The sequence below is a fragment of the Ipomoea nil genome, unplaced genomic scaffold, assembly GCF_001879475.1.
Source record: "Ipomoea nil cultivar Tokyo-kokei standard unplaced genomic scaffold, Asagao_1.1 scaffold2480, whole genome shotgun sequence".
Classification (NCBI taxonomy): Eukaryota; Viridiplantae; Streptophyta; class Magnoliopsida; order Solanales; family Convolvulaceae; genus Ipomoea; species Ipomoea nil.
Window position 1 is genome coordinate 6,755,452 of NW_017618908.1, and position 17,793 is coordinate 6,773,244.

Sequence of the window (17,793 nt, forward strand, 5' to 3'; positions counted from 1 at the left end):
TTGTGGCCAAAAGCAATGCAGATCTCAATCAAGAATGGCACAACAAACTAAGTCATCCGAACCTGAAGACTATAAACAAGCTCGCTAAAAGAAATCTCGTGAGAGGTCTACCCGAAGTATCGTACACGAAAGATAAAATCTGTGAAGCATGTCAAAAAGGAAAGCAACTCAAGTCATCATTTAAGTCAAAAGATGTGGATGTAAACTCTCGATCTCTAAGTCTTTTACATATGGATCTCTTTGGACCAGTAGATCCAGCAAGTTTAAGTGGAAGAAAGTATACTCTTGTTATAGTAGACGACTACACAAGATATACATGGGTGCTTTTCTTGAAGAAGAAAAACGAAACAGAAACAGCTCTTCCAAATCTTTTGAGACAACTTCAAACAGAAAAGGAGACCAAAATAATTCGAATAAGATCTGATCAGGGAACGGAATTTGTCAATAAGGTTATAAAGGAATTCTGTGCGCAAAATGGTATCTTCCATCAACTTTCGGCAGCACGAACTCCTTAACAAAACGGAGTGGCCGAAAGGAGAAACATAACCTTGAAAGAAGCTGCACGAACGATGATCTCGCACTCAGTTCTACCAAAGAGATTTTGGGCCGAAGCCATAAACACGGCATGCTATACACAAAATAGATCCTTGATCAACAAATCTCACAACAAGACACCATATGAGCTATGGAAAGGTAAAACTCCTAGTATCGGTTATTTTCATGTTTTTGGTTGCAGGTGCTTCATACACAACAATGGAAAAAATCATCTAAGAGCTTTTGACGAAAGAGCTGATGAAGGACTATTCATGGGATATTCCTCAGTAAGCAAAGCATTCAGAGTTCTAAACAAACGAACAATGGTAATTGAGGAATCCATTCATGTCAAATTTGATGAACAATCTGAGAAGAATCCATCTGGATGTAAACCATCAATCAATTCAAGTAAAGCCCTCAGCAACCTGTTGATGAAGACATCTCAGACGAAGAAGATATACTTTCGTCTTACACGAAATATCAGCTAAAGAATTCAGAACCCGAACCTGCGTCTCAAGAGAAGGTTGCATCTCAACAGATTGATCCTACAAATACCACAACATCTGAACCAATGATATACATTGATCTACCATATATTCCTGAAATGGATGCTTAAAATCAACAAGATGCATTTGAACCAGACCTTCGATGGTTAAAAGATCATCCATCAAATCAGGTTATTGGTAATGTCCAAGAAGGTGTGAGAACAAGAGCCTCTTTGCAAGAAAGTATGATGGCATGCTTCTTGTCACAAATGGAACCAAAAACCATAGAAGAAGCTCTAAGTGACCCTGACTGGGTAATAGCCATGCAAGAAGAGCTTCATCAGTTTGAACGAAATGAGGTTTGGGAACTCGTACCGAGACCATCTCTTCAGAACGTCATTGGAACTAAATGGGTATTTAGAAACAAGATGAGTGAAGACGGGCTCATTGTTAGGAACAAAGCTCGTCTTGTTGCTAAGGGGTATTGCCAAGAAGAAGGAATTGATTTTGATGAAACCTTCGCCCCTGTAGCTAGACTGGAGGCTATACGCATATTCCTAGCTTTTGCAGCCTATAAGAATTTCAAAGTTTATCAAATGGATGTCAAGAGTGCTTTTTTAAATGGACTTCTTGAAGAAGAAGTGTATGTTGAACAACCACCTGGTTTTGCAATTGATAATGAGCTTGAAAAAGTCTATCATCTCAAAAAGGCTCTTTATGGCTTAAAGCAAGCCCCACGAGCCTGGTATGACACTCTTTCATACTTTCTTATCAACTGTGGCTTCACGAAAGGAGTGGTTGATAAAACACTCTTTCGTATAAAAGATAATGATCATATTCTACTAGTCCAAATCTACGTTGATGACATTATTTTCGGGAGCACGAATCCAAATTTGTGTGAAAAGTTCTCCAATCTTATGAAGGGTAAATTTGAGATGAGTATGATGGGAGAACTAAACTATTTTCTGGGATTGCAAGTCAAACAATGCCCAGATGGAATATTCATTAATCAAGCCAAATATACCAAGGATCTAATCCGGAAATTTGGCATTGATGGAAAAAGTTCGGTCAAAATTCCTATGAGCACATCCCTTAGAATGGATGTTGATAATGAAGGAAAAGATGTTGATCAGAAAAACTTTCGAGGCATTATTGGTTCTCTATTATACCTAACAGCAAGCAGACCTGACATTTCGTTTGCTGTTGGTGTATGTGCTCGATTTCAAGCCAAGCCGAAAGAAAGTCACCTAAGTGCAACTAAGAAGATATTAAGATATCTTAAGGGAACGCAAAGTGTCGGACTCTGGTATCCGAAAGAAGGATCATTTGATCTTATTGGATACTCAGATGCAGACTTCGCAAGATGTCGTATTGATCGAAAGAGTACCTCAGGAACCTGCCAGTTCCTAGGAGGAAGAATTGTGTCTTGGTTTAGCAAGAAGCAACACTCTATTGCTACAAGTACGGCTGAAGCCGAATACATAGCAGCCGGAAGCTGTTGTGCTCAAATCCTATGGATGAGACATCAATTGAGGGATTATGGCATAAATGCACGAGAAGTGAGCATTAAATGTGACAACACGAGTGCAATCGCCATTACACATAATCCTGTCTTACACTCTCGGACTAAGCATATTGACATCAAATATCACTTCATTCGTGATCATGTCGAGAAGAAAGACATATCTCTTGAGTATGTTAATACTGATGATCAACTTGCAGATATACTCACAAAACCCTTGAGTGAAGCAAGATTCTCCTCTCTAAGGCATGAACTCGGAATGATTGAAATGACATAAAGCCAAGAGAATCAAATCTGCAAAGATTCTTGCTCTCGATATTCAAAAAGATCTGATCCATCTTCACACGCAAGGATCTTTATAAATGAGGTACACAACGTGATTAAGATTTCATATCTAACAAAATTTCTAGTGTTTGTTTTTGCTTGTGCAGATATGAGTACAGGAAGCGAAAGAACAATCACTGAGGCACAAGGAGGGAAAAGCGAAATTCTCAATGAACCACTTGTAACCGAGCAAGAGTTCAATCAATTTCTTGAATATTCACAACACATACAGAGTCTCCTTCGTGACACAACCGAAAATGAGTCAAGAGAGTCATTTCACTCTGTTGGCAACCCTATAGGGTATGTCAAGGAAGACAGTGTGTTGGAACAAAGTGGCAGTATTAACTCCTCACCCTCAAGCACTCCAACTAAGACAGCATCTCCTCTCAAGTCCACCGCAAGCAGCAAGAAAAAGAAGGCCTAAATAACCTTGTTAGGCCACGTCACAGGAAATCTCATCACTCAAATTTAATCTGGTAAAAAAGGGGCCATAATTTATTATGAGCTATCTGACTATTAAGTTCATTGAAGTTGGAGCAATGCTTAATAAAGAGTCGCTTTAACAGTCAAAGTCTTGCCTGGAATTGATAACTCCTTGATTATATTTATGAGCATTAATTGCTACGTTGAAAAATATGTGTAACAGACACATGAACTTTATGGATCTCCTGCTATAAAAGGAGGTGAATTCTTCACATCATCTCCATCTCTCTTCCTCACCATGGCTCCAAAGAAACCTTTCACTAGAGGTGACTCTCACAAACTCAGAGAGATTGCTAGACATATCCGGGAGGAACAAGGTGATCTTTATCCTGGTAACAGTCTCCAAGCACCAATGGAAATTCTCTCTGATTCCGACTCATCTCTTCAATATGATGAGATGGCTGGTTTTATTGTTGAAAGTGAAGAAAGGATTTCAAAAGATCCTATTCAAGTCATCCCTGAGGATCCTAGCAAGTTCCGTGATCGAGACTATATGGAGTTTCTGAAACAAGAGCGTGAGAAAGAGGCATATGACAAGGAGGAAGAACCTGAGTCCTCATCTGGATCCAACTACCCACGTACCGGAAAATGGTACAAGCAGATGTGGGGAAATCTGAAAAAGGCGAAAGATGAGTCGTCTGGAGTCAAGAAGAACGAGAGAAAGAAGAACTGATCCCTTGGACTCTGTATCTCATCTTATGTATTATCTTCTCTCGGCTTTATGAATAATAAAACTTTGTTGGCTCTGTTTTTCTTTAAAGATATTAAACGAGACTTTACTTGTCTCAGTTGTCCTATGCTTAAAATCTCGAATCAAGGGCAGCCTTCTTAGAAATGAATATATTCCTAAGGCGTGCCTTGGTCAAGTCATTCGGACACATCTTTTGAGAGATCCAAATCTCTATTTAATGGACCTTCTCACGTAACAATGGAATCACTCTACACATTCTTCAAGCTCATGGATAAAGGGAAGGAAATAGCCCTCACATCCGAGAGCTTATCTGTGCCTAAAAAAATGTCTCACCCTGATCTCGGAAACTCAGTTGAGAAAGGTTCACCCTCTGGGAAGGAACCAGACATCTCAGAGTTCTACTCTCTTGTTCAACTCACACCACTTTTAAAGCACGAAGAAAGGTATCGTGCACTGTACGCTTTTGCTAAAGCCAAAGTCTTGGCTGAACTGGATGACATGGAGAGACGAGGTCTCTCTAGAGAAACATTCGGAGCAGATCACGAGACACTCATCGCTGAAGTGTTTGCTCATGAGATCCGAAAGAAGGAGTACTTTGAGTATGCACGAAAGAAGAAGGGTAGCAATGAGTAAAAGGCAATCTTGCCTCCTAATGCACGAGAGATCGTAATCGTTGATGTCACGTTTTGTTCTGTGTAATAATTCTCTCGGGAAGAGCATCTTTGTGGTTGTAAAAAGAATTTGTTTGACTTTATTTGTCTCACAAATCTTATGATATGAAAATCTTATCTATCTTCGGGTTTGGAATCGTGCTTAAAATGCTTCATTTTTCAGCTTTTAATCCCAACTGCTTAGATGGATCTTAATGGGATCATGTGGCCGAGAAAAATGGTCCACTATCCCACTCTGTCTGACACAGGACGTGACGTGCATTTAATGCACCCATAAGCACTCAAGTGCTTTTCTCTCTCCTCATTAAATGGTGGAATGATCGTTTTTGATCTGCACACGATCTTATCACTCCCCCACGATGATCAGTTACCATATTGGAGAAGAGGAACCGGTAGTATCTTTGAAATTCAAATAATCCATCTCTAAATGGGTTACCCATAACCGGTTACCCGGAGTCCTATAAAACCCTACTTAAACCTTTCTCTCATTTTACCTTACCTTTTTCACCTTTTTCTCTCATCCTCCATACTTCTTTATCTCTCAAATCCTTAACAATGGCGGAACATTCACAAGCTTCACCCACTGATAAAGGACAAGAAACACCATCCATCCTGGAGATCCCAAGCTTTCCAACTGAAAACTTGAGGTTCATCGATTCCAGAGTACCGTTTATCGTCGGAGGTAGCATGTGGGATGCGCATGGCTTTCTTGAATACATATTGGATAGAAGATTTGGCGAAAACATCATTCGACTCCTTACAGAAACAGGGTTGTATAATTTCATCACACATCTTTACACTATATGGCACCCTATTGACGTAACTCAGTTCTATATGAATGCTTCCATATCTTCTGATTATCTGACCATTACTTCCAGAGTCAATAATCATCATGTGGTCCTTACCTCGGAAGACATTCGATCTACATACGGGTTTCCACAGAGAGATGAAACCTACAAGTCTGATTTTATTTATTATCATCTCGATCCAGAGGATTTATATGATTCTATCAAGAACAATCAAGCCCCCTCCAAGACAGAAATCACATGGCCGTTAAAGAAGAAGTGGTTCCGGCTAGACTATGAGTTCACCGTTGATATCTTCAACAAAATTGTTTATCACAAGACCTCGGGCACTGATGATGTGACGAAGGAGAAATTAAAAATGCTGCATGCATTTCTGAATGAGCTCAAAGTTGACTAGTCCAAGATCATCTTCAACAATCTCGCCAACACCATCACCTATCACAGGAAGAGTCCAGGAGACATTGCAAAGAAGTTAGGGTATGGTTTTGTGATAAGTCATCTTCTTATCACTAAAGGAGTCTTAATGCGCCCTGGAATTCGGCCAGGACCGAAAGCATGTCATATGAAGCAGAAACCATCAGGGTATGACAAGCAGAAGGCATTGGAGTTAGGGATTCCTATTGAGCAGGTTAAAACCAAGAGAAAGTCGAGAACTCCTAGGGTTTCAGAGGATGATCAACCCAAGACGAAACGACAAAAGCAAGAAAGACACTCCTCTCGGAGTCAGGCAAAGAAGGCAGAAGCTACTCCACCTGTTCCAATTCATCCAAAATCTCCTCAAGAGAAGAAAGATCCTACTCCACCGCCAGAAACAATCGTTGTAAAGGATTCATCCGAAGAAGACAATCTGGTTCTCTCTAGAATCATCAAAAAGGGTCACTTTCGGTCTCCTGTCAACCCTAAACCTTCCCCGGAGAAACTTTCTACACCGAAAGTAGCAGACATGAAAGAAGCACCTCCACAGGGGGAAGAAGTTCTAAACGAAGCTCTTTTTGAGGGGGAAGCTCAACCGAAAGTTGTTCTTCCTGAAACTCTTTATGCTGATCAAAATCCAGAAACCGATCTCGTTTCGTCTCAAGTCCTACATCCACAAGAACCTATTTTGGCAGAGCAACTTCTTCGTGAGTTGACACAAGAACCTGCTGATGTAGAAATGGAGGCCAGATGCTTAAATCTTCCACAAGAACCTGGTTCGCCAGAAAAGACGAAAGAAGCGTCTACTATATTTGTTGATGAGATTTCTCTACCACAAGAACCTACCAATGCAGAGCAGGTTAATCTGACACAAGAACCTGTGTTGGTAGAAGAGACAGCTGTTGTACCAGTCGCAACTCCCGTTATCCCGAATCTTTCTGTTCCAGCTCCCAAAACACCAACACCAGATCAAATTCTCCGAGCATCGATTGAAAGCGATTATCAACGAGTTCTGCAGTGGCAAAAGTGGTGCACTGCTCCTCTAAGGACTTTTGTTGAAACCTTTGAGGCTATGCAAGACGAAGAAGACTTTGCTCTGAAATGGGTTGGCACAGATGATGTTTACAAAGCTCTGCGTCTTGAAGAAATCAATCGAGTATTCTCATACAAGATGACAAATCGCACTCTCGGGAGAGACAAAGCTCCAATCTGCATTGAACTTAACAAGCCACCATTGGATCCAGCCGTGGAAGAAGAAATGAAGCAACTTCGATATGCCATGCTGCTATCAAAGATCAAGACGACGTTAGAAAAGGAACATCAAAATGATCCTAACTGCAATGTTAGTGGCACGAAAGATGAGCTTGGACGAGAAATTGAAGAAGACGAAAGTGATGAGAATGAAGAAGAAGATGAAGATGATAATGATGATGATGTTGACGATGCCGATGACGAGCATGATGACAATGATGATCAGCTGGGCAATGCAAATGTTCAGGAAACCGATCCCGAAGACAGTGATCCAATTTTGATCGGTCCTGATTATGATACTTTTCCACAAAGATCTCCCTTAAGGAAACTACCTTCTGACAGTGATGACCCGAATGAAGCTTCAAATGAACATCCCGAAGATTTGTCTCGTGCTATAGTTCCACATGTCCAACCCATGGACGAGACTCCGATCAAGCAAGAGAACGAAATTGTGCGTGAGGGCAAACTGGAAGCCTCACCAATTCTTCTCAGCTCGGCAAGTGGTGGAAAAAGGGAAGCACCACATCAAGATGAACAAATGGACACAACACCAACAAACATTGAAGAAGAGTCTACTGCAGAGTCTCCACGAACTATCATGAACCTCATGAGAGAAACTGTCCATTCAGCCGAAACCATTCATTTGCAATATCTTGCTTTACGGCAAAAGGACACGAAAGTTTTGGATGATTTATGCAAAAAGGTAGATCTTTTGATGGCTGCCCAATCTCAACCTCAACCTCCACCTCAGGAACAGCCTCAACCGTCTCAACAAGCTCAATCTGATCACAAGTTTCTTGAGCGAATAGCTAAGAGACTTCATGAACTGGACACCACTATGAACAAAGTTGCACGACAACAACACGAGCTCAAACACTCTCATTTTGGCCTTAAAGAGCGTGTCGACCTAGCATGCACCAAGATTGATACTTATCAAGACAATGCATACCAACTGGGAGAATATGCTCTTCAAATTCTCGGGTATGCCCAAGATATCTTGGTTGCAATCAATAAGGCTTCCTCTGTTCATCCTACCACCCGTGCTGATGATGCCAAAAAGGGGGAAAAGAGAAATGACGACAAGGATAAAGATGATGATCATCCAAGAGATCCGAGAGATAACACGAAAGATCAGTCTCCAGAAGCAAGACACTCGCCTTCTCAGACACCAAGAGACTCTAGCCGAACAAACACAAACCCATCCCATCCTCCTTCAAGGTCTCGTGGTTACCATTCCTCGAAGTCAAGATACCGTGGTCGATACCAATCCAAATCAATTAAGCCTCGCCAATCTTTCGGTTCTGAAGCCAAGTACATCTTCACGGGTTTGTCCAAGAGAGAACAGACGAATCTAAGGCAGAGACTCATGAAGAACAACAAAGTAACTATGGATGGCATAGGAAACTTTGTGGACTTTTTTCCATACGAAGAAGGCAGTGGTAAACGTTTTGAGGGTTGCAATGTTCCTATCTGGCTTAAAACAAGGGATAACCATACAAGGCAAGATCACATTAGCACCCAAAACGAAAGGATCAAAAGAGAAAACAGAGAGCTGTGGAAGAAACATGATGAAGAAATTAAAAGAAGAGAGGATGAAGCAATGGAAAGAGAAAGGATCAGGAATCTCATTGAAGATCTTTCTAGTGTAACCAAAGACTCTCCACAGAATGTTATTCACAATGCAGCTTTCAAAGTACACAAAGAGTCAGGAAAGAGATATCAAGAAGGCATGAATTCATTCGAGCTAATTTCGTGGTGGAAGGCTGGAATAGTTGAAGGAAGAAACATTCGTGAAGCCTATAACAATTACACAAGCCTGAACATCAAAGGAGAACATGAAGAGCTTGTCAGGACAAATCCAATTAAAGTTTTCAAGAAAAAGATCAATGAGGGAATAGATCTTAAAAGGATGCTCAAGCAACAAAAACAAAAGGACGACAAAGAACTTAAGGAAGCTGCTCAACAGAAGTCAAAGCTCTTAGAAATGTAAGATATCCTTTATTCTGTTGTTTTCATCATAAAGTTTTTGTAATCTTCTATCTTATATGTGAAACTCTCATTGTTACACATCTCGTGTCACTTGTCTGAGTTATTTGTCTTTGTCTTATTTGTTAAATGCTTTTATCCTAGAAAGGACTTGTACACTCTCAAGTAAGGCTGCTTTTATAATAGAAATAATCTTTATGGAATCCTTTTCAGTCTTACAAGAAGTGTATAGGTTTTGGCATCATCAAAAAGGGGGAAATTGTTAGGAACCTTGTATTAGGATTTTGATGATACCAATGTAATGTAGAAAAGTAGACCCCTAACTTTTAGCTTTTCTATTCGCTGCTTTCGTCCTAGACGAGAGTTGCCATAACTCCTCTGTAATTCGTGTTAAGCTAGACAAACACACGAAAATGAGTTATGATTAGATGTTAGGGTCTCCAAGACGAAAGAAGACACAAGGCATGATGAACAACAACGAAAGTTAAAGCAGGAGTTGTCAACTATCATGAAAGGACAGTTCTGTTAAAGACGAATCACACCAAGCATTACTTCTCTTCGACAATGAGAAGAATGTTCTACCTGTCTGATTTGACAACATCCTAGGACTATAAGGACCTCATCTTATGGGACACACTTATCAAGAAGCATTAAATGAAGATGTACTATCTCCTGGAGCTAAGGGACAAAACCCTAATGCTTTCCATACCTTCAACGGCTACATGGTACAACCTCATTAATGGAGCATTTAATGCATGAAGCTCCCCGGTCCTTGTCCAATGGTTAAAAGGTTCGAAAATTTCATCTCCCTCCAACGGATGAATTTTCATCACCTATATAAACCCACCTTCATCAACTAAGAAGGTGCTGGTTCATTCTCACTCGACTTACTTACTTGCAAAAGCTCTTGAACGCTCTTAACTTCCCAAAAGCTTTTGTGAACCAGTATTGAGGTGTTAAGTTACTTGAAGAAGGTCTTTGATCATTTTCTTACACCTCAAAAGAAGTCTTGCAATCTGTTCGAAGCAATCATCTCTTAGCCAAGACTTCATCGTTGGAGAAATCAAGAAATCATTTTCTACCAACCTCAACTCAGAAGAAGAAGTTGATAGAGGCGGAGTAAACTTGAGAAGTTGAAAAACCTACGAAGGCTATCCGGCTTAGTGATCAAGGAAGTCTTTGTGTAATTGTACTAAGAAGTGATAATGCAATCCTTCCAAAAGTTCTGGAAGAAGAGTGGAGTAGGCAACGTTGGCCGAACCACTGTAAAATCTCGTGTTCCTTCTATCTCTTTACTTACGCATTTTACTTCTCCACTCATATCATCTTTTATCACCCTTACTGAAAGCTTTCCTAATTTCACAAACTCGTGCAAAGTATTTAAAACGAATCTAACTTTTCCGCTGCGCCAAAACACCGAAAGGTGACGTTTAGGGCTTTTCACGAAAAGAGTCTATTCACCCCCCCCCCCCCCCCCCCCCCCCCTCTAGACTCTCGTTACTCTCTATCGGGACCAACAGAAAAAAAGTGTCAAAGATCAATAATTCCCTTTAATAGTGTAATTTGGTTTGCTAACTAAATAGAAAACCGTGGACTGAAATATCTTAATTAAATGGCAAAATATTGTAATTAGGTCTTAATTTTTAATTATTCAACAAGTTACTGTTGATGTACGTAGTAGTCACTAAGCTAATACATAACGTAACCTTATATATATATATAGAATCCAAAAATGGCTAAAAGTTAAATTAAAATAAAAATGTAAGTTGATGAAAATTAACATTGAGTTCAATAAATTTATAAAAATCAAATACACCATGAAGTACTACTCATCGCTATCATAATCAACATCGGGATCATGGCAACAAGTGAAAGTTAAAAACTTTTGCATACGGCGAGAGCATTCAGGACATCTTTCATTTTCAGGAATTTTGCTCAAGCTAATTGGATATTCAAGGGTACAACAAGAATGCTTATCCTTGGAAAGAATCTCATGGTGGTCTTTGAATGCCTGGCCAAAACTTTTGGTGGCATCTATGTTTTCCTTCCAAATCTCGTAGTCATTTATGGCTTGCAACATTTTACTTCCATGTCCACATACAACCACTTCTGATCCTTTGCTTAATAACACCCATCCTTCAATTGTTGCATTCTTGTTTTCATTGGACAATAATTTTTTGAGTCCTTGCAAAATTTCATCATTGTTGTATTCTTTGACAAGGTGATTAGTCATCTCTAAATATTGAATTCTTGACAAAAACATACTTCGAAGACGGGCCCAAAACCACCATACTCCAAAAGAATCATCCAATGCGCAATAACTCATTCTTTCTTTATTAATGATTCCTCTTATCATTTTGTTTTTCCCAATGTAGGCCAACTCAAAGTTCATTTGGGTTTTGGAGGCAACTTCACGTACCTTGAAAATGAATTCTCGAATCCATTTAATGTTGTTTCCTCCATATAAGAAAATATATTTTTCCTCATGAATCTGAAAATTAAAGAAAAACATATTAACTAATTGTTAAATAAATAATTATATATGAAAATACAAAGTTACTTGAATGTGGGGTTACCCAATCATTTATTTGTGGTGCCAGAAGATGAAGAGTCCAAGCAGTTTGTTGTTGCCACAAAAGTTTCTCCTTTTCGCTGTCATACGGTGTAGATTGTGATGTCTGATGATAAATGGAAATAAGGTAATTAATTAATGTTATAAAGTGCTTATATTGCTAGCTGCAATCTTGAAAGAAAAAGAACAATATATGATAATACGGTATAAATGAATCAAAAAGTAGAACGTAGTAGTGTACCACTTCTTCAATTATGCCTTTAACTTCCATTTTCCAAGCATTTATCTGTGAATCGATGTTACGTACCAAATCGCTTGTGATTGAGTCTATTTTAGGTCCCACATGCCAGGATTCCGAGCTTGCTTCAATACCGTAAATCCCTTGCTTCAACTCGTTTTGTATGATAAGACTTATGTTATGTGGAACGACCTTTACCTGTATTGTATTTTGTTCAATATTATCGGAGGTCCAGGTGAGCATCATGTGGATGACATTTGAGTGAGCAATTCTTCCTCGTTGATCAAGTGAAACAATTATGAGTTCCTCTCCACATCTCATTTTAAACAACTCTTCCTTAACAAATCTTGTGAATTGTGGCCTCATCATTTCTTGTGGATCATTCAACCAATGGAACCACATCTTGTTTCTTAATTTATGACATTGTTGCTAATACTCAGTGCTCCATGATGCATCATCCTGTGTGATTGGGATCCAAATAATTAATGGTCTTGACTTGATGTCAAACCAATTTAAAAAATGAATCCATTCTTTAGGGACGCCAACACCTGATGTTATTAGCAGCATCACTAATTTGTTTTCCCAAGCCCTTAATGCCTAACATATAAACAGAAATATTAACATGTATATAAGAATGGAATGCAAGCCTAATAATTCCTAACCCAATCAATTATCTTCCCTTAGTCAAAGACTTGACCCAGTTGTGTATGCAATCTTTAATAACTAAATATGTAAAGTTGGTAAATTCTATAAAAATCAACTAAAAAGTTAAATTTTAAATCTCAACCATAAATATTATACATCAAGTAGTAAAAAGTGAACCATTTGAACCAAATAAAATAAAAAAAATAGTAATAAAACTCTAAAATCGAAACACTAATTGCAATGTGGTTTTGCATTTTCGCAAGTGCAAACTTTTAATACGGAGTACTAAATATGCAAAATGTTAACACTAAATGTGCAAACCTAGAAAAGTTTAAAAATTGCAGAATTTTTTTTTTTTTTTTTAAATAAAGAGCTAATTCATTAATCATGAGTTGAAAAATGGCAGATTTTAGTGTTCATGTTTGCATAGTAAAGTTGGTGATAATTACAAAATTACCCCTAATATTTTTTTTTAAATATGATCTGGTACGCCCAATTTTTACAGATGTAAGATTGTGATTAGTTCTTAATTTTCTCCTAAAAACTTGTTCTCTCTCTCTCTCTCTCTCACACACACACACACACACACACACACACACACACACACACACACACACACACACACACACACACATATATATATATATATATATATATATATATATATATATATATATAGGGAAGGGATTAGGTGCGGGAAGGGCTTACCGTGCGGTTAATTGTGCGAGTGGACGCACATTAAGCATTAAACTGACGCACTTTAACTACACAACACGCATATTAAACACACAAACAAAACACCTTATATAAGAACACAAACACACGCACATTAAGTACAAAACTCACGCACACAAAATTCAGTACACACTCACGCACATTAAGCCCCAGACTCACGCACATTAATCACCCGCACAACCGCACGATAGACACTTACTCACACTGGAACTTAATTATATATATATATATATATATATATATATATATATATATATATATATATATATGATTGTACTACGTTTTAAATTTTACATTACATATATTAGTTAGATGAAATAGTTCCACTAAATCCAAATATAATATAATTAATTAAACAAATCTAGTTCAATAATTTTTTCTTTCTAAAGAAAAAACAGCAGTACTGCCGTAGTAATAGTATGGAATTATATTGATCGAAATATATGGCTGTTTAGATTCAAAACCTTACCGAGTCACAAAATATTATCTTATCATTATCTTTGACATTAAACATTAATTTAAAAACTTCTAAATTATTAGAAGAGCCGTGAAATAATGCATTTCGCAATGCTTCATAAGATTCCTCCTCCTTTTTCTTTGCTGCATATATTCATATGAAAGAACAATGTATTAATATGTGTGTGTATAATCTTCAATAAATAAATCAAATGCCTAAATATTTGGCAACGGCTTTATATATAAAATCAACTAACCTAGTTCTGCAGTGAAAGTAGCCATTAAGGTGGTTATTTTCCTATGTTCATTTTGAATCCTGTAACAACAACAACAACAACAATAATAATAAGCTAGTAAATTATGTAATTTTGGGTGATTTTTTGTGAGATGGGTCGTGATAGAAAATATAATACTTATGCTTTGAAAATGTAATACTAATTAGAAATTTAAAAAATGTATAGATCAGTAATATTTATGGATTGAACAGTTACTTATAAAAAAATTAATTATAATATTAATCATAAATAAATTAATTGATTGTAACTAATGAAAGAAAATGTAATATTTATGAAAAATTAGACTCGTCTTACGGAATCACATATGCGAGTTCATGATCATAGAGATTTGCCATGCAATTTTTTCCATGCAATGTCATGAGGCACTGTACTATCAGAAGGTATGTACTAGGTAAATCTTACCTTGTGACCTTAGTAAATCTTATCTTGTGACCCTAGTCGCATCGGTAAAGGACTATATAGAGAGATAAACTAGTACAGATTTTCCGTAATTAACCGACTGAAACCAAGAGTACGTACTAATAGTACACTATATTGATATTAACTAATAATGAATATATCAAAAAATTAAATCTTACTTGAAGCGAGGGTCACAGGGATAGGCGGCACAGTTAATAACATTTCTGCCTATCCAATAGGCAACCATTGGCAAGGCCGAAATTACAGATTGCGGAGGGGAGTAAGATAGCCATTGTTTGAGCTCAACCACACATTTGGTCAGTTCTATGGCTGAACTTATGCTATCCTCAAATTCTCTTTGGTTGTTATTGTGGGAGGATAATGGTGTTGTAATTGGACAATGACTACTTTGTTTCAGATGTGTCAACTTCCAGGTTAATCCTTTGCCTTTTCGCAGTAGTCGTGAAATAAGGATGAATTCTCCATGGATTATGGAGAAAGCTGCAATCATAAGGACTAACTTATCCTCCCATGAATATGGAGACAAAATGCTCAGTACATGAATTGTGGTGGAGTGTCGATTTGCAATTGCACCGGAAGCTATCTGGAAACTAAATGACCAAAAATATAATAGAGCCATCCTATCAGTCATTGCAAACATTACTATACATTTTAATCATGTATCATAGAGTGAATTCCATTTTTGGTCCTACTGTTATAGGGGCGTTTTCAATTTTAATTCACCTTAATTTTTTTTGCCACTTTATAACCACTATTATTGAATGTGTTCCACTTTTAGTCCCACCGTTAGTATTTCCATCAAGAGGCCGTGTAATCTAGGGGTATTTTGACATTTCTTCTTATCCAAGACTATGTTTGACTAAAGAAATGAGAACATTAAACCTAAAACCTTAGAAACCTCGCCGGCCCATGTTGGAACGAACGAAACGATGTAGCTTTGGCTTCACATTCTCGTTGTTCGAAGAGCTATCTTCGAATATCGGAGGAGCAGGACGAAGCGCCTGGATTAAAAGAGAAGAGACAAACATAAAAAGACCAAAATACCCTTTGATTATACGGCCTCTTGACGAAAATATTAACGGTGGACTAAAAGTGGAACACATTCAATAACAATCGTTATAAAGTGGCAAAAAAAATTAAAGTGGACTGAAATTGAAAATGCCCCTATAACAATATGACCAAAAATGGAATTCACTCTCTATCATATATATATAGCTCCAATCGATCCCAAGAATCTAATCACACCTCGAATGAAAGTTGTTTGATATGAAGTGGAAGTTGCTTGTAATTATCGAGCTCTTCTAGTTCATTCAACTCCTCCACCATGGCTTTTTGAGCAGTACCCTGCAGATCAGATCCCCATAGTACATAAATTTTTCATTTAAAAATAAAAACCAAAGCCTTCTTCAAACAATTACTCCCTCCGTCCCGAATTGGATGTCTCATTTACTTTTTGCACGCTTTTTAATGAATTAAAGTAAATGTTATGCACTTTCCAATTATGCCCCTCACTTTTTCACTTTTGGAAATAAAAACAATAAAGAAAGCAAAAGCTAGAAGGGTAATTTGAAAAAAGTAGAATGATGGTGATGTTCAATTTTGGAAAGTGGACAACATTTTGGGACAGACTAAAAAGGAAAGTAAGACACATAAAATGGGACAGAGGGAGTATATTATTATACGACATACATATATGGATTAGTTGTAAAGTACCACAATAGCCTGGTAAAGTCAAACATAAAATAGTTTTAAGATATCAGGAAGTGATAAGTAGAATGACAAACCATCTCAAGGCTGAGAGCCTTTTCTGCCATGTTCAAAATAGCGTTGGTGTTAAATTCTTTGCCATCATAGTTGTGAGTGGACAAAACCTGTTCCCTGATTATACTCTCATCAACAGGTTGGCTGCTTAGTGATGTGAGCATCATTGTCGGTTGTGAAATTCTTCTCTGGGATACAAGTACACTTGTTTGGGCTGCCATATTGAATGGAGAATATGTATAATTAGCTACTTGAGGGTGGTTTCTGACAATTTATAACTAAGATTGATACATATCATCATCAGTCACCAAAACATCACTTATATATAATAGCATTTGGAGTAGAGATGGAGGAGAAGAATCAAAATGCCTATCAGATAATCAAAAAGCTAAAGAAAGCAAAATTATTCTTATCCCTCAATGCACTCCAATCCTCCAAGAATGCATGCCCAGATCGATGCTCACTGCTAGTAAAGCTAAGCTTAGCTTGTTATTCCATTCATCTTTTTCCTCAGCTCCTTTACATTTGTTTGTCCTTTTTTTTAGTAACTAGAGAAACTTGTAGATATTATCTGAGGGTACAGTGCGTGTATATTGAATAATGCTTTGTAATCTTAGACAACAAACAACCACAAGGAGGTAAATCAGTCTAAATTTTCCATAATTGAGTGACTCAAATCAATTAAAAAGGCGAATAGACAGCTCCCGATAAAATTAAACTTATAACCATTAGTTACCAAGTCAATAGTTACATCAACTGTGGCTGCCCCACATTTGTTCCGTCTTTGTTGCTTCTGTCCAGTACACATAGTGAGACACGCAACTTCAATTCAGACCATTCTTTCTTCTTTTAGACTCTACGCATTCTAATATCATCTTTACGCCTGTGAAGTGCATGTGCAATTTCGTATATATTGACAAATGCCTAATCTGTAGAAAAGATTTCCCACCAAATTAAGTTTTATATATTTTTATTTTTTTCTGATCTCATAATTACAAAAATAGTGTTAATTACATTTTTTTGTCCTAGATTTATAGGTGACAGTCCACTTTTAGTCATTTTTTTGAAAAAAATATCCACTTTTAATCTTAGTATTATTATGGCATTACCATTTTTAGTCCTTCATCAACAAAACAATTTAAATTTCGTCAAATACAAGAGCATTTTAGTGTTCAATTTTGATTTTTTTTTTCAAAAAATAAACATAAAAATATAACGGGTGAATCTGCTTTGTATAAAAACGATAGAAATGTCTTTGTATTTAATGACATTTCAATGATTTTTTTGACGGAGGACCAAAAATCTTCATGCCACAATAATACTAGGACCAAATAGGGATGTTCTGATAAAAAAGAACTAAAAATAAACTATCACCTATAAATTTAGGACAAAAATGAAATTAAACTCATTAAAAATAATAATAATGGCATATTATATTGTTGGGAAAATGCAAGTTGTTGGTTTTAGTTACAGGTCAATCTGTTTATTACCATCTTCACTTGC

At 37.4% G+C, this 17,793-nt stretch overlaps 2 protein-coding genes across 2 annotated transcripts in view; both read right to left on the minus strand.

Annotated features, from left to right (window-relative positions):
• The window catches only part of LOC109153217, a 48,299-nt gene extending 31,212 nt beyond the window's left edge, over positions 1–17,087 (minus strand). Inside the window, exon 1 of the mRNA XM_019301054.1 lies at positions 16,314–17,087. Within this exon, the coding sequence (XP_019156599.1) occupies positions 16,314–16,511 (198 nt within the window). The 5' untranslated portion in view covers positions 16,512–17,087. The remainder of the gene's footprint in view (positions 1–16,313) is intronic.
• LOC109153218 (protein SIEVE ELEMENT OCCLUSION B-like) lies at positions 10,922–12,410 on the minus strand. The gene is made up of 3 exons (XM_019301055.1): positions 11,981–12,410; positions 11,744–11,845; positions 10,922–11,658 (listed from the first exon to the last, which is right to left on the minus strand). The coding sequence occupies exons 1-3, from the start codon at positions 12,377–12,379 to the stop codon at positions 10,993–10,995; spliced, it is 1,167 nt and encodes a 388-aa protein (XP_019156600.1). The 5' UTR covers positions 12,380–12,410; the 3' UTR covers positions 10,922–10,992.
• Positions 17,088–17,793: the final 706 nt, after the last annotated feature.

What these genes read in the sequence shown, in the direction of transcription:
- LOC109153218 (XM_019301055.1), bottom strand. Translation starts at nt 12,379, where the DNA reads ATGTGGTTCCATTGGTTGAATGATCCACAAGAAATGATGAGGCCACAA. An exon ending in AAGGCATAATTGAAGAAGTG is followed by an intron (nt 11,846 to 11,980) that starts GTACACTACTAC and finishes ATTTATCATCAG; the next exon opens with ACATCACAATCTACACCGTA. An exon ending in CACCACAAATAAATGATTGG is followed by an intron (nt 11,659 to 11,743) that starts GTAACCCCACAT and finishes TTTAATTTTCAG; the next exon opens with ATTCATGAGGAAAAATATAT.